The sequence below is a fragment of the Sceloporus occidentalis genome, unplaced genomic scaffold (assembly GCF_023333645.1).
Source record: "Sceloporus occidentalis isolate IW3139 unplaced genomic scaffold, rSceOcc1.0.p SCAF_288, whole genome shotgun sequence".
NCBI classification, from domain to species: Eukaryota; Metazoa; Chordata; class Lepidosauria; order Squamata; family Phrynosomatidae; genus Sceloporus; species Sceloporus occidentalis.
In genome coordinates, this window is record NW_028317268.1 from 770,260 (window position 1) to 797,913 (window position 27,654).

The 27,654-nt window shown below is 51.3% G+C and overlaps 1 protein-coding gene across 1 annotated transcript; it reads right to left on the reverse strand.

Annotated features, from left to right (window-relative positions):
- Positions 1 to 248: 248 nt before the first annotated feature.
- Positions 249 to 27,654, reverse strand: LOC149275455 (latent-transforming growth factor beta-binding protein 4-like). The gene is made up of 29 exons (XM_089504755.1): positions 27,435 to 27,654; positions 16,660 to 16,875; positions 15,117 to 15,361; positions 13,945 to 14,095; positions 13,024 to 13,086; positions 12,064 to 12,186; positions 11,432 to 11,596; positions 11,080 to 11,253; positions 10,750 to 10,938; positions 10,593 to 10,661; positions 10,361 to 10,486; positions 7,241 to 7,366; positions 6,582 to 6,707; positions 6,330 to 6,458; positions 5,906 to 6,238; positions 5,631 to 5,756; positions 5,170 to 5,295; positions 4,890 to 5,012; positions 4,647 to 4,778; positions 4,158 to 4,283; positions 3,443 to 3,586; positions 3,137 to 3,337; positions 2,994 to 3,056; positions 2,775 to 2,903; positions 2,540 to 2,683; positions 2,285 to 2,437; positions 1,581 to 2,144; positions 589 to 768; positions 249 to 397 (listed from the first exon to the last, which is right to left on the reverse strand). Exons 1-29 carry the CDS (start codon positions 27,652 to 27,654, stop codon positions 249 to 251), a joined length of 4,815 nt encoding a protein of 1,604 aa, XP_089360881.1.

Below are 27,654 nucleotides of genomic sequence, written 5' to 3' on the forward strand. Positions count from 1 at the left end.
AAATGCCCATGGAGATGGATATTGGCGGAGTGGGGTCCCATATCCCCCCAGTTATAAAATATATATACCGTATTAGATAAAAGGGTTTAACGTATGGGACCCCCCCCAGGGGCGGGCAGCTTCTGCTCCGACTGCCCATATATCCAGAGAAATAAATACACTGCCCCCCCCCCCCCCGTTACGCTCCCGTGGGAAGCCCCTCTCGGCGCAGGACGACGCGCAGGGGGGCCGCGGGGAGTCTCTGGGTCTCAGTGCTGAGAGGGGACGCAGTAGTTGTGCTGACGGGACAAGACGAAGCCGCGGGGGCACACGCACTCGTAGGACCCCTCCGTGTTACGGCACTGACCGTTCACACACAGCAGGGACAGATCCTCGGCTTCGTCGCACTCGTTAATATCTGAAAAAAGCAAGAAATGGGAAATTTACATTTTCAGACCCCCTATTTTGGCCATCGCTGGACTCGCTGACGTCCCTTGCCAGGCTGCCCGTAGAAGACTCCGGAACGCCCGACCGGGCAGAGAATCCACCCCGGCGCTGCAGAGACCTCATGATATCCCACGGCCCTCTGTACACGCAACACGCACTCACCTATACACGCCATGCGTGTCATGTCCAGCCTGTAGCCGTCATAGCAGTCACACGTGTAGCCCTCGGGGACTCGGATACAGCGGCCGTTCTCGCAGCCGTTGAGGATCCCGCACTCCTCGGCCTGCAGCCCCTCGAACTGCTCGTAGCGGTCTGCGTGAGAAGCACAGAGGCGCACGTTATCTAAACGGCACAAAAATAAAAACGTGACACCCAGAACTCCTGCCTGCTTTCTTATCGGAAATCTTAGCAGAAAAACCTTTACAGGCTCCCTGAATGTGCAGAACCGGGACTTTCTGCCACATTCCACTTATTTAGAGTATTTGAGTTATTTTTTTATGCTTTTTTTTATGATTTGGGTTAAAAGATTTTAATAGTGAATGAAAATAAATTCATTTACTGATACTTTGTATTATTTTGTAACATTAAACAATTTGCTCATACAGTGAGGGGATTTAAACATGCATGAAACAGCCTCCCAGCAGAAGTGGTAGAAGGTAATACAGTGAGGGTATTAAACATGCATGGGACAGCCTCCCAGCAGAGGTGGTAGAGGGTACTACAGTGAGGGGATTAAACATGCATGGGATAGACATACGGCTCCTGAATCTAAGACGAGACCAACGACTGATTAAGGTTTGTGTCTTTACAGCGACAGGCGACTAGACGGGGGCCGGATGGGGGCCGATCTGCCGGGACGTTCAGAATTGAGGCTTCTAACCAAAATAGTTCATTCCTAAACTTTGTAGAAGGGATACATTTGTGAATTTTAGAATTCTAGGGATTATGATGGATGGGGGGGGGTAGGACAGTCCTTAAAATAAAACTAGTTAATTTCACCTAAAGACATGAAACGAAGGCTTATTTTTCTTGATGTGAGTTTAACCCCTTAATGACAAAGCCCTTACATGTACGGGCTCAAAATGTATTGTTTTCAATGGGTTTAGGGACCGCCCATTGTTTTAATAAGATTTCCCGATGGGGAGGAATAATACTCGTTGTGACGTCGGGGATCTCTTTACCGTCGTACGCTTCCCGCAGTCCTGCTCGCCAGTTGGGCTGCGGAGAGAGATATTCGGGATCCCGACCTCCGGGTCTCCAAGGCTGACTCCTGCGCCCGTCTTCTGACCCCAGCCCGGGGCCGCTCGCCGGGCTCCTGGGCCTCGACCGGGGTCCCGATGGTTGCACGCGGGGGTCGTAAGCGGGTTCTGACCTCCTGTAGGGGGGCCTCAAATCTTCGTCCGCAGAAGGGTCCGGGTAGGAAATGTCCGAGTCGAAGTCCGGAGACTCAAACGGGGGGAGACCATACGAGGAGTCCCGCGGGTCATAGGGCAATGACCTGGAGCTAAAGGGCAGCCCGCCGCCGGGGGCCGCTGGATAGGCGTCGTATCCGGGTCTGGGTATTCTGGGAGGTGGGTTGGCGTAAGCATCAGGACCATATGGAATACCATAGGGGGGGCCGTACTCTGGACCATACTCGCCGTAGGGGTCGGATGGAAGGGAACCAGGACCCCCGTATCCCGGCGCCCTGAAGACGTTGCACAAGGACTCAAAGTCATCTGAGAAGAGACGGGGGGGATAAAAAACCCTCAACCAATCAGACTAAAACAGCGCTTTATACACAATAGCGCCCCCGTTCCCTGTCTTCATTCTGCCCTGGACACCCCCCCCCGGCTCGCTGTATCCAGCGCCTACTCACCCGAGTCTCTCGCTGGGCACAAAGCGCAGCTCATGCCCCAGGCCTCCCCGTACAAACAGCAGCACTCGGTGTACGTCGTCTGCCGGTCCAGCAGGGGGCGACTGCACAGAAGATTTGCCCCGATCTCCTGCCAGCACAAGGCCAGGTTACTGTCTGGGGGGCCAAACAGAGGAACACGTTAAAAAAAAGCTGTACACAAAACATATCCACACATTATATATATCTATATATCACGCACGCTCCACGCACCCCCACCTATGGCCTGGCTGGTGTTGGTGACGCATCTCCTCTGGGACGCGTCCAGGACGAGCGGGGGGCTGCACGTGCAGTAATAAGACCCCACGGTATTCACGCAGTGGCCCCCTTCGCACGCCTCCTCTTCTTGACATTCGTCGTTATCTGTAGATTGGGAAATCGGGGTTTAACGAGAAGCACGACGAGAGCCGCGGTACCCGGGAGACCCCCGGCCCGTAACGGACGAGCCGCTTACCGATGCACTCCATGCGCTGCGCGTCGTAGTAGTAGCCGTTGGTGCAGTAACAGGCGAACAGGGGGGCTTTGTTGATACAGACGCCTCCTTTGCACGCCTGGGTCCCGAAGACTTGGCATTCATCGATATCTGATCGGAGAAACTGGTGTTACTGGCCGGAGCGGCTCGGGGGGGCCGGCTGGCCGGCGGGGGGGATTCTAGGTCTCCGTGTCCACTTACCTTTGTACCCTTGCCCCGACGCGATGTACCCCACGCCTTCCGGACACAGAGCCTGGAACTCGGCTGGGAAAACAATACAGACGTGTTAGTCCCCCCCCCGCGATAAAGGGTGCGTTTTGGGGGAAGCGAGACCCCCGTCTTACCCGTGTCGGCTTCGGGGCACCTCTGGATCTGGCAGTTCCTCCCCCACCCTTTGCCGACGCTGCAGCAGCACCCTGCGCGGCTGATGTTCCGCGCCAGGACGTTCTCGCAGACGCGTGGGTCTTCCAGGTTGTAGTAACATTCGTGGAGTCCGGATCCGCCGGCACGGGGGGGGGTGGGGCGGCCGGGGAACGCGGGATCCGCTGCAAGGAAGACAAGCGGACGGCGTTGGTTCGCTGGCGCTGCGGTGGGCTTCGTCGCGGGGGTCCCATCTCGCAGACCTCTGGAGCGCGCCGCCGGTTCCTCACCTGAGACGGTCGACGGCAAGCACTTCCCAGACATGGGGTCAAACTCCTCGTTGGCGTTCGGACAGATGCAGACGAAGGAGCCGTCCGTGTTCTGGCACCGAGCGACCCCACACACGCCTTGGAGCGTCACGCACTCGTTCACATCTGTAAGAAGAACAAGGAGAGAGAGAGAGAGAGAGGATGGGAGAGAGAGAGATGGAGGGGATGGGAGAGAGGAGAGAAGGGGTGGGAGAGACGGAGGAGAGAAGAGAGAGAGAGAGGGGATGGGAGAGAGACATTGAAATACATAAAGGGGTTTAATATGTTTTACTTTACTGAGAGGGTGGTAGATAAGTGGAACAGCCTCCCAGCAGAAGTGGTTCCCGTCTCACCTCTGCAGTCTCCGGCCGGTGACAGCTGATAGCCGGGGAGACAATCATTAATACACTTGTAGTGCCCTGGGGTGTTCTGGCAGCGCAGAGTTCCGCAGATGGAATTTCCGTATTCCAAACACTCGTCGATATCTGGGAACGGAATGGGGAGGAGGACGAACTTTTATGCAAAACAGCAAGCCCAGGTATGCAAATGAGCATTTTTGGATGATAAAATCCACCAAAATCCACAGGGAACCCCCCCAAACGGGTTCGGATCTAGAACAGCACAATATTTCAAGACCTCGGAGGTCCATTTTCCAGATCTCTTAATAACTATTGAGCTGGAGACTTGCGTGACGTACCCACGCAGTTTTTCCCATCGCTGGACATCTCGTGGCCGAGGTTACAGGTGCAGCGGTAGGTGCCGATGAGGTTTTCGCACTCCGCGTTCTCCCCGCAGACGGTCGAGTTGGAGCACTCGTCGATATCTGCAACCGGAATAAACATCGGGAACGTCACTCTCCGGTATTCGGGGCAAAATGAGAGACTTTCCCCCGGCCTTTGGACTCAGCCTCATATAACTTTAATGCAAAGGCTCCCATCAGCGGCCTCTGCCAGGGAGGGCAAGAAGGGCAACAAACCGGGGGTACTGCCTGCAAACGAGGAATCAATGTTGCCCCCAGTGGCTACACGAAGAATTACAACATTTACCCCCTTCCTGCTCGCTGATACCAAGTCTCCGTTAAATGGTTAATTAAAATGATAAAAGACATCGAGTCCAACCATTCCGCGAAGCCGTACTAGTTGGTCCTCCTGTCCTCCAGTCTTAAGGGAAAGGTGGGCAGACGTACCTGCGCAGTCTCCCGACGCGGTGATCCGGTACCCGCTGTCGCACTGGGCGATGCACTTGTAGGATCCCAGGGTATTTTCGCAGCCCTGCGTCCCGCAGATGGTTCCTCCTCTCTCCCGACACTCGTCGATATCTGAGGACGAGAGCAGCGGGGTGAGGCGTTGGTTAATACCCCGCTCCCCGGGGTATCGCATGCCGGTCGTGCTCCTGGTCTACCCCACCGCCCCCCGGTCGGTCCTCTCACCTGCGCAGGTGGCTTTGTTTGCCGTGGCTCGGAATCCGGTGGGACAGGCGCACTGGAAGGACCCCGGCGAGTTGGCGCATCGCCCTCCCTGACACAGGGTCCCCGACTGACACTCATCCTTATCTAACCGGCAACAGGACGGGAAGCAATTATTTGGGAGCGGAGAATCGCCCAACCAATCAGCATGAGCGATCACCACGCTGCAGCCAATGGGAGGGGGAATCTCTGCCTCCCATTGGCTGCCCGATGCGTATAAATACTTCACGTTACGTCGACGTACCGATGCAGGACGTTCCCCCGGGAGACACGGCGTAGCCCTCGGCGCACACACACGTGTAGGAGCCTTCCGTGTTCTGGCACTCGCCGTGTGGGAAGCAGAACTCCCCCTCCAGGCATTCGTTGACATCTGAAAGAAAAACTTTTCATTCATATTTCCCCAAAACTAAGAAAAAACCCCCAAAACTTCCGGAGCGGATCCTCGCCTCCCTCCAGATTTTGTTGAACTTCAAGTCCCATCATCCCTTACATAACGCATGTTTCTCAACAACCCCTAAAATATCAGGAATTCTCCACCAAAACTCCAGAACGTTCTACCCCAAAATCCTACAACTCCCCCAAAGCCTCCGACCACCACTTAAAGAGCTGAGGTTCCGCTGATGATGTCATAGCATTCGTGGTCCAGGAGACGGATGCTGGAAAGATGCCGCCGGCAGGTTCTAGAAGGTTCTAGACTTCTCTCACCCGAGCACCGCGTCCTGTCTCCGCTGAGCCGGAAGCCCGGAAGGCACTCGCACTGAAAGGAGCCTTCGGTGTTGACGCATTTGGCGTGGGGGCCGCAGGTGGGCTCCGTCTGGCACTCGTTGATATCTGGTGAAGGAAGATGGGGAACCGGTCATGGAGAGGTCTGGGGGCGGTGGAGAAACGTGACCGTGGATCGGGGTTCTGGCGTCTCCCCATCGCAGCCCCGTTTCTGGAGACCCGGAACCCATAGGCAGGGACCATAAGGCGGTACCCACCGACGCAGCGGCGGTTCTGGAGCCGGTACCCCGCTCTGCATTGACGGCAATGGAAGGATCCCGGGGTGTTGAAGCATTCCTGCCCCGCGCATGCCCCCGGGTTCTCACACTCATTGATATCTGTCAAGAGAGAGGACTGGCCGTTATTAGAGACACCCCCGTTACCGTGGAGACGGAGACGCGGCTGTTGGGCGGGCCGGTACTTACCGACGCAGTCATCGCCCTGTGAGGTCATCCTGTATCCAACTGCGCAGGAGCAGCGATAACTGCCGGGCGTGTTCTGGCATCTCCCGGATCCGCAGGGGCGCGGGGTCTGCCGGCACTCGTCCACGTCTGCGTTGGGGGGGAGAGACATATTTGCCACGGGGGCCACATGTTGACTCGTTACTTATGTTGGGCATCGCGCGTCTCTGCCGTCACTCACCCTGACAGTCCGTGCCCTGGGGGTTCGCGATATACCCCGCCGGGCACACGCACAGGAAGCTGCCGGGGGTATTCTCACAGCGCCCGTTCTGACAGAGTCTCCTCGTGGTCAGGCGGCATTCGTCGATGTCTGAAACGGAGAATAACTTGTATGGAATGGTGGGCCGGGAAGCCAGACTGTGGAAGGGACTGTACTGACCCCTCCGGGATACTTGGTATGTATGAAACGTCATAGAGGTCGACTATACGCTACCGATGCAGCTGGTTCCCTGTGGACTGAGGCTGAAGCCGGGGGGACATGCGCAGCGGTAGCTCCCCGGGGTGTTATGGCAGACGCCACCGCCGCAGGGCTGCTGATCGCCGCTGCATTCATCGATGTCTGCAAAAGGAGCCAAAAAGGAGTCAAAAAGCAGCCTCTACCCCCCCCCCCGCAATCCACACGCAACCCGTCGGCCGACATGTGTTCCCTCCCAATGTCAGAAATGGCCTGAGGGGCAGTTTTGTTTTAGGGGCTTAGAGTGGCTAGAGGCATGGCTGGACTTGGTGCCCCATCACAGGGTATTTGTGTAACAGAGTGGGGCATTTAGAAGAGGAATAATGGGGTTTATTTCCCCCGTTTAATTTATAAAGCCGTTTCCTGCGGTTTCTATACACATTATCGGGGCTTTTAGGGCTGTAGAACCCTGCGATCCCCTCATACCCAGCAAACATTCTGACCTCCTAGAAAAGAGGAGCATCAGGGGAGGAGAGAGGGGCATCGGGGGAGGTGATAGGGGCACACAAGAAGGGACTTGACAGACTAAACCGGGACACTTGGCAAGTATGATTTCGGCTGACACGGAATATAGGTAAAAGCCCCCCAGGTTTATTCAGTTTGTGGCCGGTGGGATAGGGGGCAGTTACGGGTCTGACCTGTACATTCAGTGCCCTGCGGGTTGGTGCTGAATCCGGCCGCGCAGGCGCAGCGGTAACTGCCGACGGTGTTCTCACAGCGTCCGTTGGCACAAGGGCTTGGCCTCTGTCTGCATTCATCCATGTCTGGGGAGGAAAAAGCAACCATTTGTAACAAAAGACCTTTTTCAAAACTCTGAATAAGAATTACTCTTTATATACAGCCCCCCCCCGTACCTGAAACGCGGCTTCCAAATGCCAAATCGCTTAAAAACATATATATTAAAAAAACGCAATGCTGTGAATGCCAAGACACAACCACTCCCATCACACCCAGCATCTTAAACATGCCATTTATGAGCGATATTTTGTTATTTTCCTTAGAAACGAGCTTGATTTTTTTCCCCCAAAATATTTATTTGAAATGTTTGCTTTATTACGAAAAAAAACTGTTTACAAAATTTCAGATTCTTGCGTAATTAACCCCTTAAGGACGATGGGCGGTCCCTAAACCCATTGAAAACAATGCATTTTGAGCCCGTACATGTACGGGCTTTGTCGTTAAGGGGTTAAATCAGACGTCTGCGTGCCGAGCGATCGCTACATGGATAATTAATTTAATGTGTGAGTTTGGAGGGGGGGAGCGGAGAGGAGGGCCGCGGAAGGAGAGCGGAGAGGAGGGCCGCGGAAGGAGAGCGGAGAGGAGCCCCGCGGAAGGAGAGCGGAGAGGAGCGCCGCGGAAGGAGAGCGGAGAGGAGATATTTCTGGGAGCTGTAAATGTTACGTTGGACCCGTAAGGGTTAATTCCAATAAGTCGTTAATCGTATGCTCAGCAATTAAGTAAACGAGCGAACGCCGCGTCTTTTTCCCATAACACGGAATGTTGGCGACGCGGGGATTCCGACGCGGAATCGGAGAACTCGCTCCTCCACCTCTCAAGGAAACATTGTGTTCCCTCTCCTAATCCGATAAAGATAATGGATCATACCACTGTATCGAGTGACGGGGGGAGTTGCGATGGGGGGACCATTGTATAGAGTAACCAATGGGGGGGGACATTTCCATTTAAACACATTATTGGATTCGCTATGGAGGGGGGAGGGGGGGTGTCAGCGATAACTTTCATTGTAATAAAGTCCGCCATAAGACTTTATATTGAGAACGTTACACTTCTGTCCACAAGGGCCACAGACACCATAATCCGGGGCTTATTTGTTGTTAAAGGGGACAAAAAAACTCATGATTCTCAGCCGGCCTTGGGTTCCCTTTATGATAGACTGCAAGCTCCTAAGCTCCTATTATTCCCCGTCCCGTTTGCACGTTCTGTCTGATCGTTGTGCTGCGCCGTGGAGTATGTTGGTGCCGCGTTAATACCCGCGAATCCCTGCTGAATTTTTGTTTCTGTCTCGTGTTCTGCGCGGACGTCCCGTTCAGGGTTTGTATCGTGATAGCGATATCTTCGCAGATATCTAAGGAATGCTTTATGAGCTGGTGCTGAAAGACGATTTACAGTCAGATTGGCAGTTGGCGCGGTTACCGGAGCCGAAATTTTGCCCCAATTAGCCCCAGAAACTGCCCTGCGTTTTATTACGCCAGACTCTTAAAGGGGAAGCGTCCCCATTCCGGTGGTCTACATATAATCACTTCACTTATTACAAGTGTTTGGGGATAAACAAAATCATTTTGTTTTACATATTTTTAATAATTAAGAGCATTTGGAACCCTAAGAATGTAAAAATGTAAATAAAAATTAAATAAAAATAATGCTAATTGTCAATAAAGTATCCCAAAATGTATTTTTTCAGTGTGCTCCGAGATTAAGACGACGACCCCAAAATCTAAATACTAATTATTATGAATAATATAATAGTTAATATAATTATTATTAATCACAATTCCATAACATATTATTTGGTGTGTGTTATTTATTAATTATTATTATATTTATCTTTTCATGATTTAACAATTTTGGGTCTATTATTTTTAGAGGTCTGGTGTCGTAATAGCTTTTGGAATAGCTTATTATAATAATAATAATTATTATTATTAGTTAATAGTTAAAAATGTATTATTAAACTATTTTTTGATGTAGTAACAGAAGTCATGATGTTGCAAATATCCTCGTAAATTCTGTTTTATGACATCATTATACAAAATATAGATTATGTACTAAAATAAAGTTTTAAAGTCCTGATTGTTACAATTAAACACTATTTTTAGGGTAGAAGAATTAAAGGGACGTTCCGCCCATCACATGTTCTTTAACGTGTATGATAGCTGCGCTGTCCCTTTAAATTTTTTGTAGCGTCCCCTTGCAAACGAGGGGGGGGGTTCTGCAGAATCAGCGGCATGCTTTTATACAGGGACTGCCCCTTTAAGAGCAACGCACCTTGCGAACAGGTGCAAGAGATTTCACCGAATAGGTTCGGTTTGGGGCGTTTTAATGATTTCTCTTTGGTTTGATTCCCACGCGGAAGGAATGCGTCTGACTGCCGGCACGTCCTGCGCACCGATAAATACTTCCCATGCTTTCTGTCACAGCGCAGCTTGGATAATAAAGCCCTTGTGTCACGCAGGACCTCGAGAACGTGACTTTCTACGCCTTTCTGTTCAGAAGTCGGTACCAAACTTTTATGTTTTTAACTTAACAGTATTAGTTTGGAGGAGAGAAGAGACAGAGAGACGGAGGAGAGAAGAGACAGAGAGACGGGGGAGAGAAGAGAGAGATGGAGGAGAGAAGAGAGAGACAGGGGAGAGAAGAGAGAAGAGAGAGATGGAGGAGAGAAGAGAGAGATGGAGGAGAGAAGAGAGATGGAGGAGAGAAGAGAGAGAGACGAAGGAGAGAAGAGACGGGGGAGAGAAGAGAGAGAGGGGGATGTGAGAGAGACTGGAGAGAGAAGACAGAAGGGGGATGGGAGAGAACAGAGAGAAGGGATGGGAGAGAGAGACAGTGGAGAGAGATGAGAGTAACGACTCAAACCTTAATCAGTCGTTGGTTTCGTCTTAGATTCAGGAGCCATATGTCTATCCCGCGCATGTTTAATCCCCTCACTGTATTACCCTCTACCATCTCCGCTGGGAGGCTGTTCCATTTATCTACCACCCTGTCAGTCTAGGTTGCTGCTTGACATCAGATCTCACCGATGCAGTGGGTGCCTTGCGTGCTCAGCCAGTAGCCGTTGTTGCAGACGCAGGTGTAGCTGCCGGATCGGGGGACGCAGCGTCCAGGGCCACAGATCTGAGGGTTCAGCTCACATATATTTGATTCTAAATAAAAAAAAAAGACAAAAACCAGCGGATTAAACCCCTTTTATAATATATCCCATCCACAGAATGGTTTATCCCAACACGCCGTTCATGCGCCAATATATACCTCCGCAGGCAAAGCCCACGGGCCCCCGGAGCCCCTCATACAAACTCAGCCCCTCTTCTCGTACCCCCACTGTATGCAATACACACGGGGCCCATGAGAGCCCTTCTGGGGCCAATTATTATTCCTCCCCGTGTGAAGTGGCCATATTGAGACCTACCTTGGGCCGGTGCCTCCACTCCTGTGTCCGTCACCCTTGGCACCTGCGCAGGAGGCTGGCCGTCCCCTCGCCCCTGCGTGGATTCCGTCCTGTCCGGGAGCGGCACTCGGCCCTGGCTCGTGTCCGGGAGCGGCACTCGGCCCTGGCTCGTGTCCGGTCTCCTCTCTTCCACGTCCACACGGGATCTGACTAATGATAAACACGCGTGACGACAGATCAGAACCCTGCGATGACCTCATACCCAGCAAACATTCTGAGCTCGTAGGGGCATTGGGGAGGAAAAAGGGGCATCGGGGGGTATGGGGCTACAGGACGAAGCCTGTCTCTTACCTGTGACCACCTGGCGGGGTGGAGCAAGAGTGGTGAGGGGCAGAAGTCTCCCTCCAGGCTGGCGTTGGACGGGCACCCTGGCATGGTCTTGCCCCACATAACGGGCATTGATGCGCAAATCAGAGGCAGAGTAGTGATACCCCGGCCCTGCGGGGCAGGTCTCCTTAAATCCCTCTGCAAAACGGGGCAAAGAATTAGAGGACTGTGCTGCTGCAGCTTCTACCAAATATTACAAATCTGTCGTCCGGCATCGGGAGGTAACATCGCTGCTCAGCGTTTTTTCCTTCATTCATTGGGTGAGAGGAACCTGAGGTCAGGTAAGTACTGCCGGGGGGGCGTCCTAAGATCTCACCTGTGCCGAAGGGGGGGCATCTCTCGCAGCCTCTGCCCCAGGCCTTTCCCACCCGGCTGCAGCAGCAGATCTGCTTCGTGATGTTCCTGAGGATCGGGAGAGAACAACCGCCATCCCGCAATATCCGGAAACACGGGCCCTTGGCCTCCGAGATCACGTGATCGGCTGAGTGACATAGGTGTGGAGATGAGAGTTAAACAACACAGACACCGGGACCCTCACCCCTCCTAATACACAGACACCGGGACACACGCCCCCCCCTAATACACAGACACCGGGACCCTCACCCCTCCTAATACACAGACACTGGGACCCTCACCCCTCCTAATACACAGACACCGGGACCCTCACCCCTCCTAACACACAGACACCGGGACCCTCACCCCTCCTAATACACAGACACAGGGACCCTCACCCCTCCTAATACACAGACACCGGGACACAGACCCCTCCTAATACACAGACACCGGGACCCTCACCCCTCCTAATACACAGACACCGGGACCCTCACCCCTCCTAATACACAGACACAGGGACCCTCACCCCTCCTAATACACAGACACCGGGACGCTCACCCCTCCTAATACACAGACACAGAGAATGAGATTACAGAGCGATGGATCAGGGCTTACAGATGCAGCTGCTCCGGGACGAGTCCAGCAGGTACCCCTCTCTGCAGACGCACGCGAAGCTCCCTCTAGTGTTGGTGCAATCGCCGTTCTGACACAGAGAGGAATCCTTACATTCATCAATATCTGGAGAACATGAAGAGGGAACATTAAAGAGGAGACCCAGGGGCGAAAATAAACCGGGTTTAAAAGGAGAGAGAGCGAGGAAAGGGGTAACAACGGGAGCGGGGGGGGGCAAGAGTAAGAAACCCGCTCCAGCTTCGATACACCACAACTCCCATAAGGCTCAGCTCTAAGTGACGCAATTAATCATCAACTTAACAAAAGCCTCCAAAATACCAGAACAATGTAACGATGTAATGATGTATCAATGTAATGTAACAATGTAATGTAACGATGTAATGTAACGATGTAATGTAACGATGTAATGTAACGATGTAATAATGTAATGTAACGATGTAATGTAACGATGTAATGTAACGATGTAATGTAACGATGTAATGTAACGATGTAATGTAACGATGTAATAGTTTTGACAGTAAATATTAATCTTATATATCTGGCTTTTAACACGTCCGGCATGTACCACGGCGTCTAGACATGAGAGCCGATAGGAGGTGAAGACAAACAAGGAAGTTATGAGGCCAGACGAAAAGATAAGATTAGGGGGAAACCGGTACCAAAAATGTATATAATAATATTTGTTCTTTTGTTAATTTAAATTTTTTAGGCCGGTCTGCTTGCAGTAAAAACATCGATAAGTCTTCATATCATTAAATATACAGAACTGTTTATAAATCCCCCGTACGGTCGGCTGAGCCGGCCATGCATCCGACCCCGAGGTGTGATGAACGAGGGGGCGGGGCCTATCCAGACAAAATGGCTCCGCGCGCGCAGGCCTTAAAATATAAAACTTTGTGTATGGGGGATAGAAAGCGGATGGAGGGGAGTTTGGGGACTCACCGATACAGGTGTCATTGAGCTTCTCGAATCCTTTGGTGCACGAGGAGTCGGGTAACAGCGCATCTCCTGCGGAGACACAGCGTCGGCGTGAAACCAAACGAGCAGCAATGCATGCCCCCGACCCCTCTATAACCAGCGCCGAGGGCCGGATCACGGATAACGCAGCCATGACACACGCCGACAATTGAAACCAGAAAGACGTGACTCTGGGACGTGTCTTTCACATTTTATTGGTGACCCTGAGCACCAAGCACATCGTCATCATCATCACTGCTCGCCCACGAACGCAGGCAGCAGCACGAAAGCTTTCTTTGGCAGAGAAAGCTCGTGGAGTCCTTCTCATCCGACCCGGATTACAGAGCGGACTGAGCGCCAAGGACCTCCCGCAAACCCATTAAACCTTTTTTTTTTTTAATGTTCCTCTGGGGGGGTAAGAACCCAAATTCCCTTGTTTTGTAATCATGTTTTATTTATCGCAGATGGACGCGAGATTTCATTGTTGTTTAGGACAGACATGGCAGATGTGCGCTTGGCGCCCCTCGCTCGGCACGGGGACGTGGGTGGATTCTGGAAGACACGAGTCTTTACCCCGCTTGGGGGTCTTGGCTTTACCCCCCGATCTGATCTCCTGTCACCGTCCCGAGGGGGTGGACATCGATCTGGATTTGATACTTTTGCTTGTTTGGAACAAAGAACTTATTGAAGTTCTTGGTAAGTTTGATATTATGGGGGTCAGTATGGGGATTTTTTTTTCCGCCCCCGGAGACAAAACTCCTAAATAGCGAACGACCAATGGAATCGGTTCTGGTGGAAAGCGTTAAATCTACCTCCCAAAGGACAGGGGCAATTACCCTCCCTAGGGCACTTACACATATCACTCTTGCGTCACGGTTTTTGTATTGATTGCAAGCTCCCCGTAACTGCCCCCCCCGACACTATTAATCCCAGGATTAGACGGTGGCCGCTTACCATGGTATGAGGTGCAGGGGGTGCAGTCATGGACGCCCCATGCCACCCCAGACCCCCTGCAGCATATCTCCTGGGTCCTCAGGCCGGGGAATGGCGACGCGCACTGAAATCCAAGCAAAAGAGTTAAATCAGACCGCTGGGTGGCGTGCAACTGATTAAACTACTTCTCGAGAGGCCGCAATCAGACTGGTGTCGTTTCCGTTGGCTCGTGAGTGTATTCCAAGCCGCTGATTGTAATTATAGGAAAGATCGGAGATCCCGCGGGGCAACGCCGTCATCTCATAGACAGTGAGGCATCCCGCTGTCTCTTAACGCTCACTTACGGGGAAAAACAGCAGTCTCTCCCTCAGAGCAACCAGCAGCCAGCTACAGCGATACAGAGTACCACCAACCGGGGTGCGGGGGGCAGGAGTAGTGAAAAACGTGATTTCATAAAACCCAAATTCCTGAACTAAAACCCCCGGATTCACTTCTGTTCTCTCCCTCCTGTCGGCCCGAGCAGGAAGTTGGAAGCCGCTTCCTGTTCTCTCCCTCCTGTCAGCCAGAGCAGGAAGTTGTAAGCTGCTTCCTGTTCTCCCACCGCGTTGGTTTAGCGGACGGCGTGCGAGTCTCTGGCGCTAGAGGTTGTTTCCGGCCGCGCAGGTCCCTCCGTAACGCTATTATCACAGATATCTCAGGGCGACGGGCGATTTAACCCCGCGATGGGGCAGCAAGATGGCGGCTCCCGCATACAGCGCAATAGAGATAACCTGTTTATATTAAAACTTCATTAAAGAGGGAGACACACGGTTAGTGGGAGCTCTATAAATGTGGCGTTAGGGCTGTTCTCTTATAGACAGAGATCGTGGAGGAATAGTCGGCTCATCCCAGGGACGGCGTGAGAAGCGGAGGGGATCAGAGCTCCGGGACAAAAGATGGAGAACGAGGTGAACTCCGGGGAGAGGGAGAAAGACTTTAATCCTTCCGACAGACCAGCGCTCCGGATCGCTGCCGAGACCGCGGGGGTACAGAGAGAGAGACCGCGGGGGTACAGAGAGAGAGAGAGACCGCGGGGGTACAGAGAGAGAGACCGCAGGGGTACAGAGAGAGAGAGACTGCGGGGGTACAGAGAGAGATTTCCGTACCTGGCCGCCCTCCAGGCGCCGGAAGCAGTAGCCGAAGCCCGAGTTCTCGGTGTAACCGTTGATCCGGGGGCTGCTCTGGGCTTGCACTCTGTACAGAGGGACTCGGTCCGGGACGGGGCTCCGAGACGCCTCCCGACGCGTTCCTCCTGCCTCCTCGCCTCTGCCCTCCACGCGCTCCACCTGGTGGATGTTCACCGAAGCCTCCGGGGGGTGCTGCACATGAACCTTCACCACGGAGATGCCTCCTGGAAATAACGGGACGGACATGAGCCGGGAACCCCCAGCGCTGTATACAGTAATATAACCCCCAGCGCTGTATACAGTAATATAACCCCCAGCGCTGTATACAGTAATATAACCCCCAGCGCTGTATACAGTAATATAACCCCCAGCGCTGTATACAGTAATATAACCCCCAGCGCTGTATACAGTAATATAACCCCCCGCACTGTATACAGTAATATAACCCCCAGCGCTGTATACAGTAATATAACCCCCAGCGCTGTATACAGTAATATAACCCCCAGCGCTGTATACAGTAATATAACCCCCAGCGCTGTATACAGTAATATAACCCCCCGCACTGTATACAGTAATATAACCCCCAGCGCTGTATACAGTAATATAACCCCCAGCGCTGTATACAGTAATATAACCCCCAGCGCTGTATACAGTAATATAACCCCCCCGGGACTGTATACAGTAATATAACCCCCAGCACTGTATACAGTAATATAACCCCCAGCGCTGTATACAGTAATATAACCCCCCAGCGCTGTATACAGTAATATAACCCCCAGCGCTGTATACAGTAATATACCCCCCCAGCACTGTATACAGTAATATAACCCTCCAGCGCTGTATACAGTAATATAACCCCCCAGCACTTTATACAGTAATAACCCCCCCAGCGCTGTATACAGTAATATAACCCCCAGCGCTGTATACAGTAATATAACCCCCAGCGCTGTATACAGTAATATAACCCCCCAGCGCTGTATACAGTAATATAACCCCCCAGCGCTGTATACAGTAATATAACCCCCAGCGCTGTATACAGTAATATAACCCCCAGTGCTGTATACAGTAATATAACCCCCCCAGCGCTGTATACAGTAATATAACCCCCAGCACTGTATACAGTAATATAACCCCCCAGCGCTGTATACGGTAATATAACCCCCAGCGCTGTATACAGTAATATAACCCCCCAGCGCTGTATACAGTAATATAACCCCCAGCACTGTATACAGTAATATAACCCCCCAGCGCTGTATACAGTAATATAACCCCCCAGCGCTGTATACAGTAATATAAACCCCCAGCGCTGTATACAGTAATATAACCCCCCAGCGCTGTATACAGTATACGGTGTTTAGTAGATCGGGGGTTGGATAACAGAGCGAGAATCATACAAACGGCTGAAAACTTTATTATTATGGGGCAAAAACTACAACTGGGGTGAAAAAGGAATATTTTGTACATCATTGAAATCTGATGGGGGTTTCTGGAGAGTTGCTTGCTCTGGGGGTCCGTAACGTACCGTCTTTCTCCGGCCTGTGATTGGACAGCGGCAGCGTGTAGACCGATTTGGTCATCGTGTTCTGCTCCTCGCTGCCGTTTCTCTGGATCGGAGACGCCGCCTGTCGGCCGCCAGACACCGGGATCTGACAGAATCTCCCCGTGAAGTTCGGGGGGCAGAGGCATTTGTCTTTTTTGAGGCAGACGCCCCCATTCTGGCACAAGAGGGGGCAAAGAACTGTAAAGAGAAGAGAGAGGGGCAGTTAGAAAGCAACCCAGGGGCCCAAGTCCACCAGATGCCCCCAAACATAAGATGACGAAACGTCTCCGTTTTTAGTGTTTTCAGTGTTTTCTGCGCATGTTCATTATTTTTTTCTCCTAAAACCCACAATTGAAAAAATTATATCCCAGGTTCTTTCCAAAGCAAATAAATGGTTAAAGATTTCTATATCTATATATCGCCGTCATATTCTGCAGCGCTGTACAATGGGTAAACAAGACATAAGTGCTTTGCTCAAAGGAGCTTACAATCTAAAGAAACACTTCGCTACATTCACAACATGTATGTGCTGATCGTTGGTGAGGAGGAAGAAAAGAGTAAAGGGTTAAATAAGGAGGGGGTAATAATAATGGGGAGGGAGAGCGGTGGCACCAAAATGTCATGTAACAGAGTTGGAATGTGGAGGGCGGTCCACAGCGCCGCATAAACTAAACCCAACTGCCTCGTAGCTCGGGACTTCGGCAATCGGTGTAATTGCTTCGGGGATACTTGGTTTTATTTTACTTCAAGGAGACAGACCGGTGGCAGCCCGTGGCAGAGGCAGCATTATCTGATCAATCTCCTGTCCTTACAAAGGCTGCGTGAACCAATCAGAAACAATCAGCAAATTAAATTAATGGGGAGGAATAATCCTGCAGCATAAATTGTTTAATGAAATGGGCTCTGTATGTCAGAAGGAGACCTTAGACGCGGGGGTTCTGAATCCCATTACTCAGCGGCATGGGTGATGATGCAATCTGTGATGTCATAGCCTGCCGGATACCAGCTGGAAACAAAAGTATCTTTCAGCCGTCAACGATCCGTCAATGTGAAGTTTTACAGCGCAGTAAAGTGTCGAGGTGACCGGCCCACCCGGGCCGCCCGCGCCAGGGGCCACAGGACCCAAAGCAACCTCTCTTCCTCCAACGCCGGCCGCGGTGATTGCGAACGCGCCGGTCCCTCGCTGTGACAGTGAGGAGAAGCAGACGGAACCGGTCTCTGACATTCCCGGACCCCTGGACCGCGGCCCGGACGCCCCCTGAAAGCCCCCGCTGCACTGCAACATCTGACACAAAGCAGACTCGGCCCTGGGGGGGGTCGGACGACCCCTTCACTGCCTGACAAAACTACAACGGATCGTCCGGGGTCTAAAACAAGATTAGTGTATGCGGAAATCTCCCCACAGAGTGATCCCACTTTATAGATCCCCGGGGAGATCTCACCTAGAGTATTGTGTTCTGTTATATGGAGCAGATCTCCAGCAGGACACAGAGATCTAGTGATCCCACTTTATAGATCCCTGGAGAGATCTCCCGTAGATTATTGTGTTCAGTTCCATAGAGAAGATCCACAGGAGGACACAGAGATCTACTGATCCCACTTTATAGATCTCTGGGTAGATCTCCCATACATTATTGTGTTCCGTTCTATAGAAATGATCCACAGGAGGACACAGAGATCTAGTGATCTCATGTCATAGATCCCTGGTGAGATCTCCCCTCGAGTATTCAGTTGTCCAGTTCTATGGAGAATATCTCCAGAATGCAGAGATCTAGTGATCCCACTTTATAGATCCCTGAGGAGATCTCCCGTAGATTATTGTGCCCAGTTCTATAGAGAAGATCCACAGGAGGACACAGAGATCTAGTGATCCCACTTTATAGATCTCTGGTAAAACAGGCCAGATTTCTTAGGGCAGCAGCAGTTTTGGGCGCAGATTCGTCTCTCTGCTCCAGATAACGGCCGAGATTTTGGAAAGGGTTCTGTGTACCGGCCCGTAGAGAAGAGCCTCGCGTGGCTCCTGCGCTCATCACTCGCGGCCAGAGAACCTCGGACAGCGTGGGGGCCACAAACGATGGGCTTTTAGAATCGGCCCCCGAACCGGCCGAGAAAAATAAACAACGTATCCGGCGCAATCCCAGATACAGGAACACGGACGCGTTGCCGGCACACAAAGGGTTAATGACTTTGGGCCGTTATGGGGTGGGCGGAAGGAGAGGAATGTTCTAGTGGGGGGGGGGGCAGATTCACCCCCAATCATGCCAGGTGCCCGAGGCAGAGAGCGTGGCTGACGTAGCGACGGCTGACCGAGTGCAGACCCCCAGCGAGAGCAGCCTGACAGCGAGGAGGAGGGGGGGAGAGGAAGGCAGCGAGAGGGGCAGATCAGGAGAATGAGATAGACAGAGAGAGGTGAGAGAAAGAGAGATGACAAAAGGGCAAATGGGGATAGAGGAGGAAGAAGAAAGATGGGAGGGAGAGAGAGAGGAGGAGAGAAGCCATGAAATAGAACAGAAAGAGACAGGAGGGGAATATAGAGAGGAGTGGGAAGGGGGGACAGAAAGAGGAGAAAGGAGAGCAGGAGAAGAGTCCAAGACACATGGAAGACGGGCAGCGTCAGGGGCAGATACAGCGAGACGGCGACAGGAAGGTAACCGGGAGAGTGCGAGGGAGAGTGCAAGGGGAGAGCGAGAGAGGAGAGCACGAGAGTGCAAGTGCGGGAGCGCGAAGGGAGAAGGCGAGGGCGAGGGGAGAGTGCGGGAGTGCGAGGGGAGAGTGTGCGATGGGAGAGTGCGAAGGGAGAGTGTGCGATGGGAGAGTGCGAAGGGAGAGTGTGCGATGGGAGAGTGCGAAGGGAGAGTGTGCGATGGGAGAGTGCGAAGGGAGAGTGTGCGATGGGAGAGTGCGAAGGGAGAGTGTGCGAAGGGAGAGTGTGCGATGGGAGAGTGCGAAGGGAGAGTGTGCGATGGGAGAGTGCGAAGGGAGAGTGTGCGATGGGAGAGTGCGAAGGGAGAGTGCGAAGGGAGAGTGTGGGAGTGCAAGGGGAAGAGAAAAGGAATGCAAAAAACAGGAAAGTGAGCGATAAGCGATGAAAGATTTATCGACGAGATTCCGCAGCCAAATAGTAAAAGAAAGTGCGCAAAAATGTCAATAATCTCTCCTCGTTTGGCGGGAAATCACATTCTGAACAGGGCGGGGGGGGTCAGCGGGTCACGCAAAATATCTACAACCCCCACCTGCGCAGTCTGTGGCTACCCCATTCTACACTACAGACCGGTCCGTGGCTTTTTATGTCACAGTATAGACCGGCCGGACGTGGCACAGGCCCGTGGCCCCTGCTGTCATTCACTCACACGGTCGTGGCCCCTGTTGCCCTCACGATGCTTCCGGTCCACGCAGCTTCGCAGAGAGAGTCATAGCGGGGACCGCAGCCAGGACGCTCCCTGCTGAATGTTTATCCTGCACATGGACGCCATTAGTGGGGCCCCTTCACCCCCCCCCAAACAGCAGTGGAGGCATTTACTGCAGCCCCTTCCTCCGGCCTCCCTTAACCCCTCGCATGACAGTGCAAATGATTACAATTTCAAAACGGAAAAAACCCCCAAATCATCCAATTTACGCAGCAGGAGATCTGCCGACAGCGACGTCACTCTGCTTCCCGGCGGCTAATACGGAACAGACCGCGAGCGTGGAGCCTGTCCTGAAGAGCTTACACTCTAATCGCGCAGATAAAGGAGCAGCTACCCCCAGCGCGTGATGTAACGTTCCATCGGAACCTTCAGGTTATGAAATTATCTTAAAACAGGATGTTTACGTCCCAGAAATGAAGAGGTTTATTCGCTGTTTGTTATTTTAGCATCTTGGAGGAAAACAATGATTCCAATTCTCACGGCTTCTGCGCAAATTCGCAACAACGTAACGATGCAACAACGCAACGATGCAACAACGTAACAACGCAACAACGCAACGCCGCAACAACGTAACAACGCAACAACGCAACGATGCAACAACGTAACAACGCAACGATGCAACAACGTAACAACGCAACAACGCAACGATGCAACAACGCAACGATGCAACAACGTAACAACGCAACAACGCAACGATGCAACAACGTAACAACGCAACGATGCAACAACGTAACAACGCAACAACGCAACGATGCAACAACGCAACGATGCAACAACGTAACAACGCAACAACGCAACGATGCAACAACGTAACAACGCAACGATGCAACAACGTAACAACGCAACAACGCAACGATGCAACAACGCAACGATGCAACAACGTAACAACGCAACGACGCAACAACGTAACAACGCAACGATGCAACAACGTAACGATGCAACAACGCAACGATGCAACAACGTAACAACGCAACGATGCAACAACGTAACAACGCAACAACGCAACGACGCAACAACGCAACAACGTAACGATGCAACAACGCAACAACGTAACGATGCAACAACGTAACAACGCAACGATGCAACAACGTAACGATGCAACAACGTAACAACGCAACAACGCAACGATGCAACAACGTAACAACGCAACAACGCAACGATGCAACAACGTAACAACGCAACAACGCAACGATGCAACAACGTAACAACGCAACGATGCAACAACGTAACGATGCAACAACGCAACGATGCAACAACGTAACAACGCAACGATGCAACAACGTAACAACGCAACAACGCAACGACGCAACAACGTAACGATGCAACAACGCAACAACGTAACGATGCAACAACGTAACAACGCAACGATGCAACAACGTAACGATGCAACAACGCAACGATGCAACAACGTAACAACGCAACAACGCAACGACGCAACAACGCAACAACGTAACGATGCAACAACGCAACAACGTAACGATGCAACAACGTAACAACGCAACGATGCAACAACGTAACGATGCAACAACGTAACAACGCAACAACGCAACGATGCAACAACGTAACAACGCAACAACGCAACGATGCAACAACGTAACAACGCAACAACGCAACGATGCAACAACGTAACAACGCAACGATGCAACAACGTAACGATGCAACAACGCAACGATGCAACAACGTAACAACGCGACGATGCAACAACGTAACAACGCAACAACGCAACGACGCAACAACGTAACGATGCAACAACGCAACAACGTAACGATGCAACAACGTAACAACGCAACGATGCAACAACGTAACGATGCAACAACGCAACGATGCAACAACGTAACAACGCAACAACGCAACGATGCAACAACGCAACAACGTAACAACGCAACGATGCAACAACGCAACGATGCAACAACGTAACAACGCAACAACGCAACGATGCAACAACGCAACAACGTAACGATGCAACAACGTAACAACGCAACGATGCAACAACGTAACGATGCAACAACGCAACGATGCAACAACGTAACGATGCAACAACGCAACGATGCAACAACGTAACAACGCAACAACGCAACGATGCAACAACGCAACAACGTAACGATGCAACAACGTAACAACGCAACGATGCAACAACGTAACGATGCAACAACGCAACGATGCAACAACGTAACGATGCAACAACGCAACGATGCAACAACGTAACGATGCAACAACGCAACAACGCAACGATGCAACAACGCAACAATCCAACAACGTAACGATGCAACAACGTAACGATGCAACAACGCAACGATGCAACAACGTAACGATGTAACAATGCAACAACGTAACGATGCAACAATGCAACGATGTAACGATGCAACAACGTAATGATGTAATGATGTAACACTGCGACAATGCAACAACGCAACAATGCAACAACGTAACGATGCAACAATGTAACGATGTAACAATGCAACGATGTAACGATGCAGCAACGTAACGATGTAACGATGCACCAACGTAACGATGTAACGATGCAACAACGCAACGATGTAACGATGCAACAATGCAAAGATGTAACGATGCAACGATGTAACAATGCAACAACGCAACAATGCAACGATGTAACAACGCAACAATGTAACGATGCAACAATGTAACGATGCAACAACGTAACGATGCAACAACGTAACGATGCAACAATGCAACGATGTAACACTGCGACAATGTAACGATGCAACAACATAATGATGTAACAATGCAACAATGCAACGATTTAATGTAAAGGATATTTTCTGGAATTTTATGATTATAACATTAAATAATCATTTTCCGGCTATTGCGGCTTTTAACCCTTTTATAACTAAACGCACCCATTCCCCGTCCTGCTCGATTCCCAGACCCTTCCCAGAAAGAGTTCTTTCATCAAGTCGAACGCTGCCTCGTTCATCATTTTATCACTAAACACTTTGGGGGGATTATGAGACCCCTGCATGCCAATGCCTTTGGCGTTCCCATTGATTTAAGTAGACTGCCCCTTTAATTGTTACATGCAGGCACTGATAGGCTGTTGCCATAGCAGCTGAAACAGCTTCTTTAAAGTTTCAGCGCTGCTTTAATATTCGCTTAGCAGGCTGGAGGCTGCAATGAAGGGCGAGAGAGGATAATCTGCAGATGCCCCCAAAAGCATTGAGTTAAATGCCCCTGTGCGTGTATCGCAGGAACTGCCCCGCAGACCATACAGTGGGAATGCCTCTTTAATGTACGGTGCTGCGCTCTGCGCGGCCGCATTAATATCATTCCTAAGCGGAGAACATCGAGGCTGCGCCCAGCCAAAAATCCCAGGTCGGGTCTGGAATGGATGTGAATGGACGGGGTCCGGGGTTCACATGGCTGCGGGGATTCATTCCAGGAGTCTGACGGCTCCTAATCTCCATGACTAATGGCCGTCCTGATAGGGTCGAGGCATTTGATTGGCTGGGGAATGCTAGACACCTGCTAAGTTAACCAGTTACTCTGCACATTCACATACCTGTCAAGTGTCCCTGTTTCGTCTGGCCAATCCCTCTTTGGCCCCCAAACCCCTCTTTCCCTCTGTGCCCAAACATCAGGACTGTGCCACGAAATCCAGGACTGTTGGCATCTATTCCTTAGGCAAACCCCCCCACTCAGAGGGCACCATTGCTGCTGCCACTACCCTGTGGCACCCTGGAACATGGTTAATATATATGGCTTTGCCGTGAAGGGCAGAAACATGAAAGGGGCATTTCTATAAACCTGCCCCGTGTAGAGACTGCGTGTCGGCGTCGGGGCCCTTGGCAGGACGTGTTCTCATACAGTTTATTATTGTTCCTGAAATAGTCTGTTTAGATATGATGTAATGTCTGCCAGCCGCACTATGCGGCTGCGGGGTCACTGGGGGGCAATCTGAACGTGGTAGCCCCCCATCTCCCCAATCAGATCCGACAGCCCCCCTTTACTAGAAAGGATTTGCCCCCCGTGTGCTGTAGGATAACCCCCATTAGTTGCACTTCTCACTGAATGAATACTTTGGTTGCCATGAATGCCAGGCTGCGGTTTCTGTGGACTACAACTCTCAGGATTCTCAGGCAGCCAAAGGATTACCGCCCAGGATATCGCTGCTTCCAAAACACGAAGACGGGACTGGAAACATAATAACAGATCATTAAAATCGATGATCTTTAAAATAAAATGGCCACATATGCAAAGCTGCTCATTTGCATACAGATCCTCGTGCTGATGTCATACTGAGAAAGGATTATATTAACCCTTTCAGCGCTGCTGGGAATGCAGGGGGTTATGAAGAGTAACTTTGATGCAAAAGTGGAGCCATATGCCTACCCCACGCATGTTTAAACCCCCTCGCTGGATTAGCCACTACCACTTCTGCTGGGAGACCGTTCCACTTCTCTACCACCCTCTCAGTAAAGTAAAACGATCCTTGTATGACACCTAAGCCTCCGACTCCTATTGTTACTTTTACTTTTCACTCTCCCCTATCCGAACAGCGCCACGGTATCTGCGGGCGCTATACAGATAAGGGTAATGTAGCAGAGCGGCTGGCATCTTGTTCTGCTTCCGATTAGTTCCGCCACCAGCTGGGGGCCCCCCGATTTCAATGTCCCCCCTGCCGAGAGCCACATGTCTCAGGCGGGTCTGGGACTCGTTAACACGGGGGCATTCCACCCATACCAGCGATTTACTGCCCGCCGGGTGAGTGAGCGAGCGAGTGAACTCACGGAAAATCCTCCAGCGCGGACTTTCCATGTGAAAGCCTCCGCCCTCCCCAAATATATTGGGTGGAACCCCCAAAGGAACGACGGGTTACAGGGACATAAACCGCTGGCACTTACCCAGCCGTCCAGGCACCGGCCCCAGCAGACGCTGCTTCCCCTGCGTCATTTCTAACGTGTGGGGTTACATAATAAAGTGTGTGCAGACGCGCATGTACACGCACACACACACACACACATATATAAGGTATATATATATATATATATATATAGACACGGAGGGGCAGGAATGCTAATATTATAATTATTATACACGTAATATCTTCTATGGAATTTCTCTTATATGGAGCCCAGTCAATATTAAGCCTCAGAGATCACGTGATAAGATTGTAAGCTCACGAGCCGAGCCCTCTGTACCTAATGTATCGGGTGGTCTTAGTCTGTCGCTTCTAGTTTTGTCAGACCCTTTGAATGTAGGGACTGTAAGAAGAGCTGCAGGAATTGTTGAGGCTATAATAATAATAATAATAATTATATGATTCTGCAAGTCTATTGAATGGATTGGACACAAATGGCTTTGTTCTTCCAAATTGTGATTATATCGCTATTGTTGAGTTATTGTTATGTTTGTGCGATTCAGGGGGGCATTTATTAGAAGAATAATGGGGTTTATTTACCCCGTTTAGTTTATAAAGCCGTTCCCTGCGGTTTCTATACACATTATCGGGGCTTTTAGGGCCGTAGAACCCTGCGATCCCCTCATACCCAGCAAACATTCTGACCTCCTAGAAAAGAGGGGCATCAGGCGAGGTAAGAGGGGCATCAAGGGGAGGAGAGAGGGGGCATCGGGGGGGGGGGACTGGCCAGACTAAACAGGGACATTCCAACTTTTATAAATCCAGCAGACTTGCAATAAGGCGATGCTGCTTCATCCTCTGGTTGGGTAAATAAATACAGAAAAGGTTTTTTTTATTATTATTATTATTTTACAGTCAGGGCCGTTAAGTTGTGGAATCCACCGTTTCTGGAAAAAAAAATTCCAGATCATAGAAGGGTAACTCTGTTACTATACATGACATCATCATCTCGAGAGCGCCAGCGGCGTTGTTACAAAGTGAATAAAAAATGAGGAATATTATTATTATTATTATCTGATAATATACAGAATCTCCAATAACGCGAACGCATACAGAGCGCAGACATACAGAGCACACGCGTGTAGCCGGCACGCAGAACGGATGCCCCCCCCCCCGTTAACCTGCACGTGGCCCGCTAATAAACTCTTTAAAACATTTAAGGTTTGACCTTCCCCTGCTCTAAATGAGACTGCAGAACAGCGAGACAGCATATTGAATGAGACTGCTTGACAATACAGTGACACTGCGTGCAGAATGAGACAGCCCAGCAGCACGGTGAGCTGAATGAGACAGCCCAGCAGCACGGTGAGCTGAATGAGACAGCCCAGCAGCACGGTGAGCTGAATGAGACAGCCCAGCAGCACGGTGAGCTGAATGAGACAGCCCAGCAGCACGGTGAGCGGAATGAGACTGCCCAGCAGTACGGTGAGCTGAATGAGACAGCCCAGCAGCACGGTGAGCTGAATGAGACAGCCCAGCAGCACGGTGAGCTGAATGAGACAGCCCAGCAGTACGGTAAATTGAATGAGACTGCCCAGCAGCACGGTGAGCCAAATGAGACAGCCCAGCAGTACAGTGAATTGAATGAGACAGCCCAGCAGTACGGTGAGCTGAATGAGACTGCCCAGCAGCACGGTGAGCCAAATTAGACAACCCAGCAGTACGGTGAATTGAATGAGACAGCCCAGCAGCATGGTGAGCCAAATGAGACAGCCCAGCAGTACGGTGAGCGGAATGAGACTGCCCAGCAGTACGGTGAGCCAAATGAGACAGCCCAGCAGTACGGTGAGCGGAATGAGACAGCCCAGCAGTACGGTGAGCGGAATGAGACAGCCCAGCAGTACGGTGAGCGGAATGAGACAGCCCAGCAGCACGGTGAGCGGAATGAGACAACCCAGCAGCACGGTGAGCGGAATGAGACAACCCAGCAGCACGGTGAGACCGCATGCTCAGTGAGACTGTCCGGCCTTACAATGAGGCAGTGCGTTGAATGAAACCATACAGAGCAGCGGAGTGCCGATTGAGACCTCCCAGCTGTACAGCGAGACAGCCAGCAAAGAGACCGTCGTGACCCCAGAGTTTGTTACACAGAATTATCCGGATATCTCTGCTGTTTATTAGATTTTTTTTTGGTGATAATTGTTCTCAATCATGTCGATCCTTTCCCTCATTCATAATTTTTGCCAGGAACTTAGAATTGTCACGTGACACAAAGGTGTTGCCATAGAAACCGAAAAAGCCCCTCAAAATGTGTCGGTTTTATGCGATTAAAACTATGATTTATTTGATTAAACTACGATACAATTTACATGCTTAAGTGGAACTGCAGCTTTACGGACCCCGGATGGGACCGGCTGTAACATCACCGGTGCAGGACTCCGGGGGTCATCATTAGGATTTCATTACAACAGTGTACAATGAATGGTGCATCGGGAGGGTCTGGCCCCCAGGGGCCACAGCCTGGGTGTACTTACATGCTCGGAAGCCATGCTGTTCGCTGTGTCTGGACGGCTCGTCGCTGTACACGGTCGTCATGTTCCCTTTGTCACACTGGTTCACGCAGCGGCCCCCCGCACACCGCACGCGGCAGATCATGGGTGTGAACATGACCCTGACCTTCTCCACCTGCCCCGAGACCGGGGTCCGTCCGAGACAGCACAGGGACAGAGCGAGAAGCAGCAGCCTCGCCTGCAT

Coding starts and splice junctions, on each gene's coding strand:
- LOC149275455 (XM_089504755.1), bottom strand. CDS start 27,654: ATGCAGGCGAGGCTGCTGCTTCTCGCTCTGTCCCTGTGCTGTCTCGGA. Junction 10,662..10,749: donor AGTGGAGGCACCGGCCCAAG/GTAGGTCTCAAT, acceptor TATTGCATACAG/TGGGGGTACGAGAAGAGGGG. Junction 4,284..4,646: donor CGCGTCGGGAGACTGCGCAG/GTACGTCTGCCC, acceptor TTCCGGTTGCAG/ATATCGACGAGTGCTCCAAC.